Source organism: Ricinus communis, chromosome 7 (genome assembly GCF_019578655.1).
Source record: "Ricinus communis isolate WT05 ecotype wild-type chromosome 7, ASM1957865v1, whole genome shotgun sequence".
Taxonomy (NCBI): domain Eukaryota; kingdom Viridiplantae; phylum Streptophyta; class Magnoliopsida; order Malpighiales; family Euphorbiaceae; genus Ricinus; species Ricinus communis.
The window spans coordinates 1,617,376-1,634,556 of NC_063262.1; the positions used below are offsets into that span (position 1 = coordinate 1,617,376).

Genomic DNA, 17,181 nt, shown 5'->3' on the forward strand with positions numbered 1-17,181 from the left:
ATGCGAATAAGGGAACCGCAGGCATGTATTTGTATCAACCTGACTTGCTTTATTCGCACAACGGATCCTCTGACACTATTCTCTAACATTCTTAAGCATATTTCTGAAGTAGTATGATGTCTATCAACTGTCCAGTATTCCTTTTATTTTATTTTGTTGCCATTCAGGTAGGGAATGAGTTCAGAGGTGCATGAATTATGTCAAAGATAGTTAGACTTTCAATTGTGGCAGTAAATCAGTTCATCAACTCATACTCCCAGAACTTCCCTACCTTACAAAATGGCATTTACTTTGTTTCTTGTCAGTTTGTAAGCATGGGTTAGCTAGAAAGCATATAAGAACTTAAAACATGGTGGTCCAGTGTGGTATTTCGTTATGCGAAAGGGATCTGTCAAGAGGTGGGTGTAATGTGTACTCTTCAACAGAGTTGCTACTAAAATATGAAATAAGGGTGTAATAGGCAGCATCAACTAGAAAATACAAAGTGCTAGGAATAAGATCAAAATTCCTTCGGGGAGCAATTTAATAAAATTGATTGGCTAGGAAAATTTTAGGAGTTCATTGAATACATTATGATTCTTGATTAATATAAAAACTATTATATTTCAAATATCTTTCTTTCTTTATTTAGCTTTTAAATGTTGAAAATATTTATGATTTTAAATTTAATTTTGTTCCTTTATCATATAAATTATATTAAGTACAATAAACTAATGCATAAGACATGGACAGAAAATAAATATTTAAATAGTATTACACAGTGCAATTCACTTTAGGATGGATCAAATTACAACTATCATTCATCTATATATTGGTGGGTTCTAACGCCCTGCATTAGCAACGCTTTTCCCCTTTCTGTGTTCTTAATTGCATCTATTTATTTGAAAACTATAAACATCATCTGATCAAGAAAGCCTAAAGATGGCTGATGGAAAGCATGATGCTCAGGAGCTGCTTCAAGCTCAAGCATATATATGGAATCATATATTCAATTTCATAAACTCAATGTCTCTTAAAACTGCAATTCAGCTAGGCATCCCAGATGCCATCCATAGCCATGGCAAACCCATCTCTCTTTCTCTGCTCATTGCTGCCTTACCTATCCACCCAGCCAAAGCCCGATGTATCCCTCGCCTAATGCGCATTTTGATTCATTCTGGTTTCTTTGCTAAAGCAAAACTCAAAGAAAATGATGAAGCAGAAGGGTACGTTCTTACCAAAGCATCTAAACTCCTCCTTAAGGACAATCCTTTCAGTGTAACACCGTTCTTGCTAGCAATGCTTGATCGTATTTTAACAGAACCATGGCATTATCTAAGCACTTGGTTTCAAAATGATGATGCTACTGCATTTACCACTGCTCATGGAATGGGGTTCTGGGAGTATGCTGGCAATGAACCAAAGCTCAACAATTTCTTTAATGAAGCTATGGCTAGTGATGCAAGGCTGGTCATGAGAGTATTGATTGATGAGTACAAGGGAGTGTTTGAGGGATTGAAGTCATTAGTTGATGTTGGAGGTGGCACAGGAACTATGGCTAAAGCCATAGCTAAAGCATTTCCTCGGTTGGACTGCATTGTATTTGATCTTCCACATGTAGTGGCTGGTCTGGCAGGCAGTGAAAACTTGAAATATGTGGCAGGCGACATGTTTGAGGGGGTTCCTCCTGCAGATGCAATTTTACTCAAGGTATATTAATTCAACTACAATTTATATACCTTTTTCTTCTTTTCTTTTTCTGATTCAAACAAGGATAGGATACAAGTCATTCAATTTATAAGCATTTACAACAGTAAGATCTCAGAAATGCAATAGTTAAAAATTGATTTTGTATATATTGAGTTTTATAAAAATGAACAATTTTGAAAATGACCTTTTACTTTAATTACTAAATTAATTTCATAGCTAGTGATATGATAATTTTAAATAGTATACAGGTTTAACTATCTGATTTTAGTTTTATCCAGCTCCTATTAGGTATATATTCCAGTTCTTATATTTTTGTTCTTGATATATTCATTTAAACTAAAAAATAATAACATAATTTTGATGATTGTGCTAATGAAATTGACATATTAATTAAATTTTTACAGGAATCAGTTTTAAAAATTCATGTAAAATCATTGTTCTAGTTGTAAGCTCAAACTCTAATTAAAAACCTTTTTTATTTTTATATTTGTTAAAAAAAAAAAAGCAGTGGATTATGCATGTTTGGAGCGATGAAGAATGTTTGAAGCTACTTAAACTAAGTAAAGAAGCAATCAAAGGCAACAAAGAAGGAAAGTTGATTATTATTGATATGGTATTGGAGAATCGACAAGTAACTGATCATCAGTCTATTGAATCACAACTTTTCTTTGATATGTTAATGATGACATTACAAACTGGTAAGCAGAGGAACAAAAAGGAGTGGGGTAAACTATTTCTGGATGCTGGTTTCAGTGACTATAAGATAACTCCTATACTGGGTTTAAGGTCTGTTATTGAAGTTTATCCTTAATAAGGTGTTTTTCTTTTATTAATTTGATCCTTGTCAGATTGTGAGCCTGTTATTTCTTAGTACTTCTATAGTTTATTTAGTAATTAATAGTAATTGTATGTTTATAAGAATTGTATTTGAATATTTATGATATTATGTTAAGAGTGCCTCATAGTATTAGTAAAATAGAAGCTATTGATTGATTATCCTTGTTTAATTATTTTAAATGGAATTAAGTATCTATATGTATATGTATTTCATAGCATATTTTCATAATCTAACTACAACGAAAAAAATGGTTAAAATTTTTATCTGATTCATCTGCTTTAATATAATTGTTATAAAGAAACTCAAAATAGTAGAGTTTAAATCCACTTTCTTCTATTGAAATAATAACTGACCACATAATTTATAGGGGTGGGATTAATGCGACGCCTTAAATTATTACAGACGCAATAAAAAGATTGTCCTTTAATATATTGACAAGAACGATATGTTTGGTTCAGTTGTTAAGACTAGCTATTATCTAATTTATACCCAACAACTAAATAAAATATATCTAGTGAGAATTTTAATATCATCTACTATCATTAGCGAGCTGATATATTAATTTTATATATAAGACAAAATATCTTTTCTATTAATTATTTAAAATTTTTAAATTATTTTTTTATTTATAATACGCATCTTTTATATCTATTCATAATAAATTAATAATTTTATCTATATTTTTTTCATATGTATTTTCATATTTATCTTAATTTTCCAATTTTAATTAATATACAAAATAAATTTATATATGTAATATAAATAATAAAAAATTACTAAACAAGCATAAAAAGAGATATACTTCATATTATAATATTCTTTTATAGTCGTATGATAAATATATATTTTTTATAATATTTTTTATTTAATATTTATTTTAATTTAAATATAAATTATATCTATATTGATCAATTTATATATTAAAAATAATAATTTAAAAATATTTATCAAATATTTATATAAATAAACTATCTAATATAAATTGTCAACTATCAGCTACATTGATCAATTGAACCAAATATATATCTACCGTTTAACTTCAAAATCAAAATGTGCTCATTCCTTAACTAATCAAAAGATCTTGATAACCTGTAATAATCAATTAAGCTATGAAATATTAACATGAGGTTTTATTCTTTGCTACTAAGAAAGCTCCACATTTAGCTGTAATTTACACAAATGTAATATATGCTAACTAAAACAATAATCGATAACGAATAAGATGGTAATATAAAATTTTAAAAAATCATATTCAATAATGATAAGAATTATTTTTGTCACTAGCCATATGATAACACAATTAAAATTATTCAATTTAAATAAAATAAAATAAATTGTGCCAAAAAAATTTAAAAATAATAAAAATTAAGAGAAAAAAGAAAAGCCATTTCATTATATATTTATTATTTTTTTAGTTTTTGCATATCTTTAATTTAAGTAAGAACTTTTTACACTTTCAAGAAAAGCTCTTCGTGGGAGTTAAACACCTCAGTAGTCAATTGCTCAATCTCATTTTGCCCATTAATCTCTTGATAATTCTTGTTGTTTACTTCCAGTTCTAAGCCATATGAACTTGCATAGTCCATATTTATGAATTTTTAACTTATAAAATCTGAAATATATGCATAAAATTATTTTAAATTCATATACAAAAAATAAAATATTATACAATCTCCTAAAAAAATGGAGAATATTATAACACCCTAATTATTATAGAGAATCAATTATCATTTGATTTATAATAAAAAGATAATTACGATTTCAAAAATTTGACTCATTTCTAAATAAGAAGAATGAAAACTAAATTTTTTTATTCGGTCGCTTTCTCTCCCTTAATTTTCTTTCTCCCTCGCTTTCTCCCGCACCCACTTTTTTCCCAAACAAAGAGAGTTGGTGGCTATAACTGTCCCCTCAAATAGAGAGTAGTTATTGACCTTTCACATCAAAGGTTTATGCCACATCCCTTTAAAATTCCTTTCATGCACGTTAAGCCAAATCTATATAAATCATTGACAGCATTCAGGGTTGTCCTTTTTTCTTTTCTGTGAAAAAGATATCTACAATTATTATAAATAAATGAGGAAAAATGGTAAATAATAAGACAATACACCTAGAACAGTCGAAGTCCAGTTAGTAAGATGTCATCTTCATCAAGCTATTATCACCACTTATAATAGTAAAGCTTGGAATAATAGGTACTTGAAAGACCATTCACCTGAAGTAAGGACGAGTAAGCAAGAAGGACATGTTGTTCAGCCTTTTTGTGAGATTTTCAATTAAGCAGAATTGAGAATGCAAACACCACGGTCTAGCTATATCAGATTTGCTTGCCCAAAGTTGCATTCACAGAGTCAGATTGGACAACAACGTTCAACAGATAATTGAAGTGCTTTGCGAATAGAGCTAGAGGTATTACTGACATCCGAATAGAGGGTTCATGTTAACTTCGGAGGATGTAATCCTGTTCAGGCTGAATTGTGGGCTAAGAAAATATATGATCCAAAGTTTTCTCATAAGATTATCTCGAAAATTGATTCCATGCATGATGACTCAATAAAAGAGTTGATTGTCAGTCTTTTTTCACTCTAATCATCACATTATACTGTTACTTGGCATTTCAAAGTGCAAGTTCTTCATGTTTCCCGGGAAGGAAATCAGGTGGGAGAGTCGCCCTACTTATGAGCTGCATAATGCCTTTTTGTAGAGATTAAGTAATGCGTCTCCGGAGATTAAATACCTTCTGGACAGCGAAATTTGGGATGTTTCTTGGCCTAGAGACCATTAGAGGAGGCTAATGTTTGGCTTGTGTTGACCTTTTCCTCGTTTTATTTTTGTAGGTAAAAACTTAGAATAGGATATATGAAATGAAAGGGATATATATCATTGATAATCAAATTCATTTATTTATACAGATGAATGATCAACTAACTTGCAGAAAATCTGCTATAATAAAACATAAACTATCTTTTTACAAAATTATATTATGAACAAGTCATAGTCCAATTAATGCTTGACTTATTCAAATCACTTGTAACTGCAGCTAAAGTCATTTAGTCTAACAATTTCCTCCTTGACTTAGAAGCTGCATACACCAAGGCTTTGTCTGAGAAATTGAAACTTTGCTTTAGGTAGTGCTTTTGTTAGAACATCAACACTTTGATCTTCTATGTTGTAATGAATCAACTTCACCTCTCCTTGCTTTTGTACTTCTCTTAAAAAGTAAAACTTTATCTTGAAGTGGTTTATTTTTTCATGAAACACTGGATTATTTGCAATCGAAATCGCCTTGGTTATCCATAAAAATATGTGTACTCTCCTTTTGCTCCATGCAAAAATCAGCCATGAGTTTTCTAAGCCAAAGAGCTTGATTTGCAGCTGCTACAATTGCTACATACTCAGCTTCTGCTCTTGACTATGCTATGATTTCTTGCTTCTTTGAACACCATGAAAAGACTCCATAACTAAAACTGAAATAATAACCTAAAGTGCTTCTCATGTCATCAGCTCTTCCAGCCTAAAATCGCTATCAGAATATCCATGAAGAGTGAAGTTCTTGACTTGCTGGAACCTTACTTCATAGTCAATCATTCCCTTGACATATCTGAGGATTCCTTTTGCTGCTTGAAAGTGAGTTTCACTTGCATAATGCATGTATCTTGACAGCAAACTTACATCGTGCATAATGTCTAGCCTAGTTGCGGTTAAGTACATTAAGCAGCCTATTAAGCTTCTATGCAGCCCTTCATTGACTTTTTTAGCTCCATCTTCTTTGCTGAATTTTTTCTTTTGATTTATTGGAGTTGTTGTTGGCTTGTAATCCTCCATTTTGAATTTTTGAGAATCTCCTTTGTATATTTAGTTTGACTTACAAAGATTTCATGTTGACTCTGTTGTATGTGCATGCCAAGAAAAAATGACATTCTTCCAAGATCAGACATCTCAAAAACATCTTTGATACCTTCTTTACACTTGTCAATAAGCGCCTGAGAGCTTCCTGTGATAAGTAAATTATCAACGTACAAGGATACCACAAGTATTTTTTCATCAACCTTCTTGATATATATAGAGTAAATTCAATTAGACACTTTTCAAAGCCTAAATTTATCAAATGTGCATCAATTTTGTTGTACCGTGATCTTGGAGCCTGTTATAAACCGTACAAGGCCTTTTTCAGTCGATACAATTTCTTCTCTTATTCTTGAACTACGAATCCTTCAGGTTGCTCTACAAAAATTTCTTCCTCTAAGTATCCATTTAGAAAAGCTGATGTAACGTCCATTTGATGTATGACCCAGCCCTTTTGTGCAATAAGAGCCAATAACATCTTTATGGTATCCAATCTCGCGATAGGAGCAAAGTTTCTGAGAAATATACCCCAAACATCTGAGCATATCCCTTCATAACAAGCCTCGCTTTATACTTGTTTATAGAACCATCATAATTAAGCTTGGTTCTACAAACCCACTTGATGCCTATAGCCTTCTTATGTTTAGGTTTGTTCACCAACTCCCATGTTTGCCTTTTTCAATCATCTTAAGTTCTTCCTTCATTACAACTATCCACTTTTGATTAGTTGCAGCTTCTTCATAACCTGCGGGTTCCATTAAAGCAACATTACATCTTTGATAGATCTCAGAAAGTGATCTGGTTCCTCTAACAGGTTGATCATTCACATCATCTTCATTCTCCTCTTAAAACTCAAGTTGCTTCTTACTTTCCCAGCTCTAATTTTCTACCTCAAGGAATTGCACATCTTTATTAACAATGACTTTGTTGCTTTGTGGCAAGTAAATTCTATAAGCTTTTGATGTTGAGCTATAGCCTACAAAGATTCCTAGTTCTACTTTTTTTATCAAGTTTGTCTCTTTTGACTTGAGGAATATAAGAGAAACATAAGCAATCAAAAGTTTTCAAATTTAGCAATTTTGGTTTGCAGCCATGCCATGCTTCAAATGGAATCTTTTCCAAAAGAGATTTTGACAGTAATCTGTTTAGCAAAAAAATGCAGTATTTGCAGTCTCTGCCTAGAACTTTTTTGGAAGATCTTTATCATGAAGCAAACATCTCGTCATCTCCATTATTGTTCTATTTTTATGCTCCACAATCCCATTTTACTGTGGAGTATAAAGTGCTGTCAATTAGTGTTCAATGCCTACATCTTCACAAAACTTATTGAATTTTCTAGATGTATATTCAATTCCATTATCTGACCTTAAACTTGTAAAAGATGTCAGCAACCTCAGCTTTATATTTCATGAAATAAATCCAACACATTCTCATATAAACATCAATGAAAGCAATATAGTACTTACTGTCATTCAAAGATGGTATTTTCTAAGGTCCTCCACATCCGTATGCACCAATTACAACTTGTTTATTGCTCTTTAAGATTTTCATTTTGGAAAGGGCAGCCTTGTTTGTTTGTTATATTGACAAGCGGCATATGTAGGTAATTCTTCTTCTAATTTAGGCAGCCCTTGCACAAGATTATTTTTCTTCATGTAAAGCAAGGCATCATGATAAAAATGCCCCACCCTTTTATGTCAAAGCATTGTTATTTTTTCAACCTTGTGCACAACAGCTTGCTCCTCCTCTATCAAATTCATAGTAAAGCTTTTGCCTTGTATTTGAATTCTAAACAATTCTTTGCCATCTGAATCTTTAATCATGCAACTTTTATCTTCAAAGAGAACTTTGTAGCCTTTCTCCAGTAACTGACCAACAATCAGCAGATTTTGATCAATTTCAGGAACATATAGAACATCAAAGATTAGTTTCAAATCTTGCAGCCTTCAATTGCCACAGTTCCTCTGCCTTTTATAGTTATTTTTGCTCCATTTCCAATTTTAACTTTGGTGATGTAGGTTGTATCAAGATTTATGAATAATTCTTGATCATAAGTCATGTGGTTTGTACAACCACTGTCAATTAGTCAATTTTCTATTGAGCTTGAAGTGGCGAAGCAAGATACTATGAAAAGTTGTTCTTCATTGACCTATTCAATAGCAGCTTTTGCTTTCCCTTGTTGTTGTGAAGATTTATAAATCTTCTCCATATGTCATAATTGTCCACACTTGTTATATTTTACATCTAGCCTCCACCAACGTTTCGTCTATAAATTATTAGTTTTCTTATAATAAGGACATGATGAAAAGTTTTAAGAGGTTTTGTTATTGCTGCAGCTGTTGTTGTTGTAACTCACTGACTTGTTATTCCTCTTTTCCTTGTTCTTACCACTATCATTGTTCTGGATTTGACGGGTCTCTCGAGTTTTCTAGGAAAATGGTTGTAACTTCAAGTCTTTTCAAGAATTGTTATAAGAATTTTTTGAATAATTCTAGAATTGGAGAAAACAGTACCAAAGAGTCTTACTTTATTGAATATAGTTAGAAGCTTGTCTGCATAATCTTATATTTTCCGACTCTTTCATCATTTGCATCTCAAATTCTCGAATTAACTTCAAACTTGTGTTCCTTTTATCTTTCACTTCCCTCATATTCTTGCTTTAAAAAATTCCAGATATCTTTAGTTGTTTTCATTGTCATTATTTTGTTGAAAATAACATATGAAACAGTTGTAAACAAAACTAATATGGCTTTGGATTTTCTTAGCTTCTTATCTTTATGATTTTTCATCTGAGCAATCATTGGGTTGTTTGGTTCTTCAACCGCTTCCCGTAAATCATGAGCATCAAGATATGCTTCCATCTTAACATCTAATAATTTGTTCCATGTAATACAAGTGGTGGTATAGTAGTGAAAGAAATTTATGATTCCATTATGCTTGTGTGTAGGTTATTTGGTGGTTGTATGTGTTTGAGGGTTTTATGTTTTTATTTTATGAATCTTACAGAACCCTTAATATTAATGTTCTGATACCAATTTGTAGGTAAAAATTTAGAATAGGATATATGAGATGAAAGGAATATATATCATTGATCATCATATTCATTTATTTATACAGGTGAAGGAACAACTAACTTGCAGAAAACTACTACAATGAAACATAAACTATCTTCCTAGTTTGACTTATTCAAATCACTTATAACAGCAGCTAGAGTCATTTAGTTTAACAATTTTTCTTTGTTTCCAAATTGTGAGCCTTTTTTATAGTATTAATAATAATAATAAATAATAATTGTCCAGAAAGTCTGAATTGAGAAAACTTAAGCTAATTGGTAAATAAATTTATTCCTCATTTAAAAAAATTCAAAATCTCCACTTATAAATAATAATATAACTCAAAGAGAATTAAAAATAATAAAAACAATTCACCACCTAATATATGTATTTTTTTGTTTAACAGAACAGAAATACAGAAAATATCGGATAGGGTCATATGTCTTTGTACTGCAATGAGTTCAAATTTAGGTTGAATGAAGCCACTCTTGTCGTTTTAATTTTTCTTGCACCCATTCCATAAGCACAATCTATAAATTTGATAAGTAATTTTTAATTTCGCTTTTAATAGTTAAAATTACCGAGTTAAAAGTTATACGGTTGGTATATCTATTTATTAAAATTACCATAAGGAATAACTATAAATTAAACATATAATAGTTTGTAAAATAAATAAATAAACCCAATAAATTTTAAAGCCATTCATGTGAATAATCATAAATGAATGTATTTAGAATTACTATTTGGTGTTGAAAAATTATATTTAAAATCTTTATTTAATATATTAACTTCTTTTTATATAAATTGTTTTCCTTTAATTTATTTTAGAAAAATATTATTTTGTCTGCTTTTCTCAAAAAATTCTCAGAAAATAAAATTTTCCAACTTCAATGCCAAATGCCCAGAATCACAAATAACTTAGCTAGCGAGGTTTAAAATATTAATAAACAAATAGCATCTTTTTATCTCCCAATCTATCACATACGCATTACATTTTAATCAAGTGGTGTTAATTTGAAGAATTAAAATAATAAACTAAAATATAAATATTGATTAACTAAATTTAAATCGGCTTAATTACTAATTAAATATTTACTTTACACTTTTTAATAATTTCAAAATTTTAAAATAAATACATATACTTTCAATTTATTTTCAAAAACCCTTTTCGACAATAATTTTTGAAATCTTACTGTGAGAAAAATGACATGACAAGTCAATTCTACTTACTAACATAAAAATTAGCGAGTTAATAAAAAATCTATTGTATTTAAATGTAAATTATGTGAAAGAATATACATACATAAATTTTTTAATGGTCATATTATTAAGTCTAAGATAAATTATTTTTGTTAATTTATAATTAATATTCTTTCAGAAAGCACAATTGATTTCATAAACCATTTCTTTTACTATAGAATTTCAAAAATTATTATTAGAGAATATTTTTGAAAATAAATTAAAAAAATAAATATTTATTTTAAAATTCTGGAATAATTAGATAAAATTATTAAAAAAACATTCAGATTTAATTTGTAATTAGGCCATTTAAATCACAAAAAAGTAAAGAGTTCAAAGATTCATCTAATAAATACAAATATAAGAAAACTAATCGTCAGAGAAAGTGCTCGTCGTAAAAGAGCATGAAAAGATAACCAATCTCATAAACTTAAATATTTGTCGCCAGATATCTTATAGACGGCAAGTTTTCATTTCGCAGCAAAAAATGGTTTCGTCGCGTAAATACTAATATGACGACGACTTCCGGTAATAAGTCACAAATAACCTCGCAACGGCAACATAATCGTGTCAACGTTTTTAGTGGCCATATTTTTACTGTTAATGTTATTCAACAGGAATATTTAGAAGTTGATATGATTGGCATCTACTATATTTTGGTCGCAAAATAGTTGGACAAATATTGACTGATTTAGTTGATTTTTTTTCTTTTTCCCTTACAGCTAATGGCATAGCATCCATGCCCACTCTTTACACTGGAAACCCACTTTTTGTTCTAAAAGGTGATCAAAGCAGCATGCAGTCCAGAAAACTCCATGCCCGCTCTCGAGGATGGCCATTTTGGGTTCTCTTCTCGTTCTTATTCTCTGAGTTATTTCATCAAACAGTTTAAATTCATTGTCTCGTAGGGGTAAGGAATTAGTGAAAACGTAACTTACAGATACTATGATTTTACCAGTAGTAAAGCTAGGAACGCTTGCTCTCAAAACCTTTTGCAAGCCCATAGCCAATCGCCTCAAGAAGGAAGCAGGGTTGCACCCCAGGTTCCGTCAGTTCATAATCAACATTGCACAGGTTCTATTTTCTTTAGTTCTCCTATTTTTCCCTTCTTTCGCTTAATTAGGCTTCTGTTTTGTTTACTGGTTTATTCGGTGCTTTTTTCCATTTTTTCTGCTTCATTGCTATTGCTTTAGAAGGATGATCACTGTTGAATGCGGATTCTTTTAGTTATTGGAACCTTCCTTTTCTCTTATATAGGTTGCCATCTTTATGATGCATTTTTGGTTTTCGATATATGTTTAGGGATAAAGAGAAACCTGTCTATTTCTGCTTACAATATGAATGTGTATGCTGTTATGTTTTCTTTTTCCCCTCAATATTTAGATAGGTTTATGGTCCAAAACATCATTAATTTGTGTAATATTTGTCACTGTAATTGGATCGTATGCCTTTTTTTATGTGTATCACATTTAGTACTAAGATAACTAACTGCAATCCTTTTACTGGACCAAATATACTTCTAAGCAGCTATTGGAGCTATGTTTATGTGCTGTGGTTTGTTGAAAGCGATACCAGATTCTTTGCTATTATATGCTCTGTCTATTGCATATCTTTGCTAATTTTATGCTTAAATTTTAAATCTGTGGCCTTCAATTAATTATTGTTTCTGAAATCTATTCTTGCACGGAAATTCTTTGCTCAATAATTGAGGAATGATTCTTTAACTTTGTAATTAAATTCTTTATAACGAGCTAGGAATTCTTGTATGCTGATATTCAGCTTTCTTTATCTTATCTTTGGTGTATTTCATGATTTGTTCAAAAAAATGTGGACAATGACTTCTATTTGGTTGAATATTATCTGTCTTCCTACACTTTCTATTAGGTTGAGTATTATCTGTCTTCGTACAGTTTCTATTTGGTTGAATATTATCTATTTTCCTAGCTGCAAACAAGAAGGAGAAGAGAAAAAAAAAAACTAAGAGATAGAGATGCATATTGCTAAGCTGAAGCAAATTTTCCATATATGCGTGTGCACTTCTTTAAATTTTGGATGCATTAGGGTAATGTATACATCCTTTACGTAATTTGGAATATAAAATTCAGAGTTTTGAATTTGCTCATTTTGATATTAGGCAAATCATCGATTCACAACAACTGTGCAAAGACGCATTTATGGTCATGCAACTAACGTTGCAATACGTCCTTTGAATGAGGAGAAGGCTGTCCAAGCTGCCGCTGATCTTCTTGGGGAACTCTTTGTGTTTATGGTATTGCTATATTCGAATTCCAATTATTAGTCTAACATAGTAGTAGAACCATGATCATAAGGGCAACTTAGGTTTCTTGTGTGTATTTATGTGGTGCGTTTGCCTTCTTTTGCTCGAGTGTCCATCAAAGATAAATATTTGTGTTCATTGGTGTGTCCCTCTCAGGGTTGTATCTATGTCTGGAGTAGGAGAGATAGGATTTTTATCAAGGGCACCATAGTTCTAAATTTACCTTTCATAAATTGGATGATCATGTAGTTCCTATTTCTTCAGGTTGCTGCAGGTGCTGTGGTTTTTGAAGTCCAAAGAAGTTCCAAATCAGAAGCCAGAAAGGAGGAGATGCGAATACAGGTATTGCAGGCATGTGTTTGTATCATCCTGACTTGCTTTATTCGTGCAATGGATCCTCTGACACTATTCTCTAACATTCTTAAGCATATTTCTGAAGGAGTAGTATGATCTCTATTAATTGCCCGGTATTCCTTTTATTTTATTTTGTTGGCATTCAGGTAGGGAATGAGTTCAGAGGTGCATGAATTATGGCTAAGATGGTGAGACTTTTAATCGTGGCAGTAAATCAGTTCATCAACTCATACTCCCATAACTCCCCTACCTTACAAAATGGCATTTACTTTGTTTCTTGTCAGTATGTAAGCATGGGTTTAGCTAGAAAGCATATAAAAATTCAAAACATAGTGGGTCCAGTGTGGCATTTCCTTATGGGAAATGGATCTGTCAAAAAGTCGGTGTAATGTGTACTCTTCAACAGAGTTGCTACTAAAATGTGAAATAAGGGTGTAATAGGCAGCATCAACTAGAAAATACAAAGTGCTTTCTATAAAGTATTGAACACTCTGTTCCATAGTTTGGGTAAAAATATGGGGACTGGTATTGGGATGTGACCTACTGATGCCTTTCCCCATTGTTCGGAAATTCGATAATCTTGAGGGCCTGCAAATCAAAATACAACTTAGCTTTTCTTAAATGTGAAGATCTGTTTCTTTGGTTACATTAGCAGATTATGGTAGAAACTTACGTGCCCATGCTTGTGGTGTTCAGCTTTGGTAACATGCACCAAAACACCTGCCTATACTTGAGCAATCATTTTTCTATTGTTTCAGGAGATGAAGCAAAAAGATGAAGAATTAGCAAGGGAAGTTGAGCTTCTTAAACAGAAACTTGAAGAGATAGAAGAACTGGCAAAAGGACGAAAGCTTGCAGGATTTTTCAATTTTAAGCATGGCCATACTTTGGAAAATGGAAAAGCAAATACAAAATGATCACTGCAAGAATCGAGTGCAGCACAAAGTTAAGAACTAAGTTACATTCCTATGTTGCTAGTCTCTGGAGGGAAAATTATGTTGCTAATTCACATAAGCTGAATCACTTTTCCAACATAAATTACTTTTGTAGATGAAGCATTGTACACTAGTAGCTATGGAAAAGTCATTGCACACTTTTTTTAATCATTTTCTCCTTGCCTTATTTTGCAGAACTTCAAGATTTGAGGGCGCAATACTTTGTACAAAGGCTTCAGTTAGCTCGCGTGGCAAGATATCAGCATCTCACCCGCACAGCACAAATATTTAGAGCTCAACACATACTCAGGGAACTTGAGAAACAATACTCTGTTTTTTTTTGTTTTTTTTGCTTCACAAGTTTGATAAAAGATGAACATTATCTTTAATTGTGACGAACAAAAAGATATTTTTTTGGCAAACTGCATATATAGGTCCTTGCACTTTAAATTCTGTTGATATTGAGTCCTTATATTATATTTCTATAAATTGAATCTCTGCACTTTTAGTATCGTAAAAAATGAGCTCTATTTTAATAGCAATTAAGTGCATTATCACACTTAATTAGAGTAAAGAAACTTTTATTTTAAACATTGAGCAACTGCAATTTTATAATTTATTATTATTATTATTATTATTATTATTATTATTTGAGAATACAAACACCCTGTGATCAAGAAAGCCTAAAGATGGCTGATGGAAAACATGATGCTCACGAGCTGCTTCAAGCTTAAGCACATATTTGGAATCATATATTCAACTTCATAAACTCAATGTCTCTTAAATCTGCAATTCAGTTAGACATCCTGATACCATCCATAGCCGTAGCAGACCCATCCATCCAGCCAAAGCCCGATGTATCCCTAGCCTAATGCGCATTTTGATTCATTCTGGTTTCTTTGCTAAAGCAAAGATTGAAGAAAACGATGAAGAAGAAGGGTATGTTCTTACCAATGCATCTAAACTCCTCCTTAAGGACAACCTTCTGAGTGTTGCACTGTTCTTGCTAGCCATGCTTGACCCCATTTTAACATAACCATGGCATTATATGAGCACTTGGTATCAAAATGATGATGCTACTCCATTTGATACTGCTCATGGAATGGGGTTCTGGGAGTATATGCTGGCAATGAACCAAAGCTGAACAATTCTTTTAATGAAGCTATGGCTAGTGATTTTTATTATTGATAAAAAAAAACAGTGGATTATGCATTGATTGAAGCGATGAGGAATGCTTAGAGATACTTAAGTGAAGTAAAGAAGCAAGCAAAGGCAAGAAAGGAGGAAAACTGATTATTATGGATATGGTTTTGGAGGATCGACAAGTAATTGATTATGAGTATATTGAAACACAACTTTTAATTGATGTGTTAAAGATGGCGGTAAGGAGAGGAACAACAAACTCTTCTTTAGATGCTGGTTTCAGTGACTATAAGATAATGACTCCTACATTGTCATGTATCAGCAGAAGAAGAATTTGTACAAAGTCTTCAGTTAGCTGACGTAGCAAGACATCAGCATCTCACGCGCACACTGCAAAATATTAAGAGCTCAAATCAATCAAACAATACTCTTTCTTTTGCTCCATGTCTCCGATAAAAGATAAGCATTATCTTTAATTCTGATAAAACAAAAAAGGATTTCTCTTTTGGCAATCTGCATATTTATATATATATATATATACGTCCTTGCACTTTCAATTTTTATTGACACAGACTCTTATACTTTTATTTCTATAAATTAAGCCCCTGCATTTTTTATTCTCGAAAACATTAAGCTCTATTTTTAGTAGCAATTAAACGCATATATCACATCCACCGCCGATAATAAGAGTAAAATTATTATTTTTATCTTAGACATTGACCGACTACACTTTTATTGTTGTTGCTCTTCTTCTTCTTCTTCTTCTTATTACTATTATTATTATTATTATTATTATTATTATTATTATTATTATTAGTGTTGAAGTCGTTTAAGTTTATTTTTTAACAACATTAGCACATGGTAATTTATCATTTAATTGAATAAAATATTGAGCTTCGAAGAAGCTAATATATGAACTTGTGGGATGAGTTTTTTGGCAAATAAAACAAAAACTGAGTAGGCTCCCTGATGTCTTCTTTTAAGAATAATGGGTTAAATATTATCTAAATTTATAGTTCAGGTTAAACAAGTTTAATTTTAATTATTTTCATAAATAGACCTATAATTTCTATTTAAAAGATAAATTAATTTAGATTTTAAAAAGAATTATGGATATATTTATCATATTTATTATTTAAATTAATTAAATAAAATAGAATTTAAATATATATATTAATTTCTAATATTTAAAATAAGTTTTGAATTTAAATTTTTAAAATTTTATACATTAATTTATATATTTTATCAAAAAATTAAAATAAATAATTATTACTTCTATTTTATTATCACCGTCGATTTTACCAAACCATCGCTAACGCTATTGCTATTAATTATATTAGTTTTAGTTAGAATTGTTGGAAATACCAAAAATTATTTTTGGTTATGCATTAATTATACATTTTGTTTCTTATGGCTGTTGGGTTTCTTGCTCTTATATTAGTGTGATGACTTTAGTATATCTAAGAGTCTCCTAGTATATCTTAGTATATTTATTATCATCTAGATTGTTCTAAATAGGTCATATATATATGTGTGTATTTGGTGTGGTCAATATATATATAAAAAATACATCTCTTTTAGTTATTTCTCTTTACTTTACTGTTTCTGTTTCACATGGTATCAGAGTCTTGAAGGCTGTTTTTGTTTTAAGATTCTTTTATGAAGAGAAGCAATTAGTGTTAGAGATGGATAGCAATTGTCATGTTGTTGGACTTGGTATTAAACTGTTAAATCAGTCAAACTATAAGGTATGGAGGACGTGCATGGAGTCTTATTTTGTTGGTGAGGATCTTTGGGAAGTTGTTG

General features: G+C 31.0%; 2 protein-coding genes and 1 pseudogene across 4 annotated transcripts; all 3 read left to right on the forward strand.

The window, feature by feature from the left end:
• The first annotated feature begins 814 nt into the window (after positions 1 to 814).
• Positions 815 to 2,685, forward strand: LOC8283798 (trans-resveratrol di-O-methyltransferase). Its single transcript, XM_002525113.4, has 2 exons — positions 815 to 1,689; positions 2,198 to 2,685. Exons 1-2 carry the CDS (start codon positions 922 to 924, stop codon positions 2,498 to 2,500), a joined length of 1,071 nt encoding a protein of 356 aa, XP_002525159.1. The 5' UTR covers positions 815 to 921; the 3' UTR covers positions 2,501 to 2,685.
• Positions 2,686 to 11,301: 8,616 nt separating this feature from the next.
• Positions 11,302 to 14,691, forward strand: LOC8283797 (OPA3-like protein). Of its 3 annotated transcripts, XM_002525112.4 has the most exons (6): positions 11,306 to 11,509; positions 11,624 to 11,739; positions 12,800 to 12,934; positions 13,208 to 13,294; positions 14,056 to 14,242; positions 14,428 to 14,691. In XM_002525112.4, the coding sequence occupies exons 1-5, from the start codon at positions 11,497 to 11,499 to the stop codon at positions 14,212 to 14,214; spliced, it is 510 nt and encodes a 169-aa protein (XP_002525158.2). In that variant the 5' UTR covers positions 11,306 to 11,496; the 3' UTR covers positions 14,215 to 14,242; positions 14,428 to 14,691. The 3 variants fall into 3 exon arrangements, with proteins under 3 accessions (XP_025014193.1, XP_002525158.2, XP_015578404.1); XM_025158425.2 differs by having other exon boundaries at positions 11,302 to 11,739; positions 13,208 to 13,285; XM_015722918.3 differs by having other exon boundaries at positions 11,308 to 11,739.
• A 230-nt stretch (positions 14,692 to 14,921) lies between these two features.
• On the forward strand, positions 14,922 to 15,500 carry LOC107261732 (annotated as a pseudogene).
• Positions 15,501 to 17,181: the final 1,681 nt, after the last annotated feature.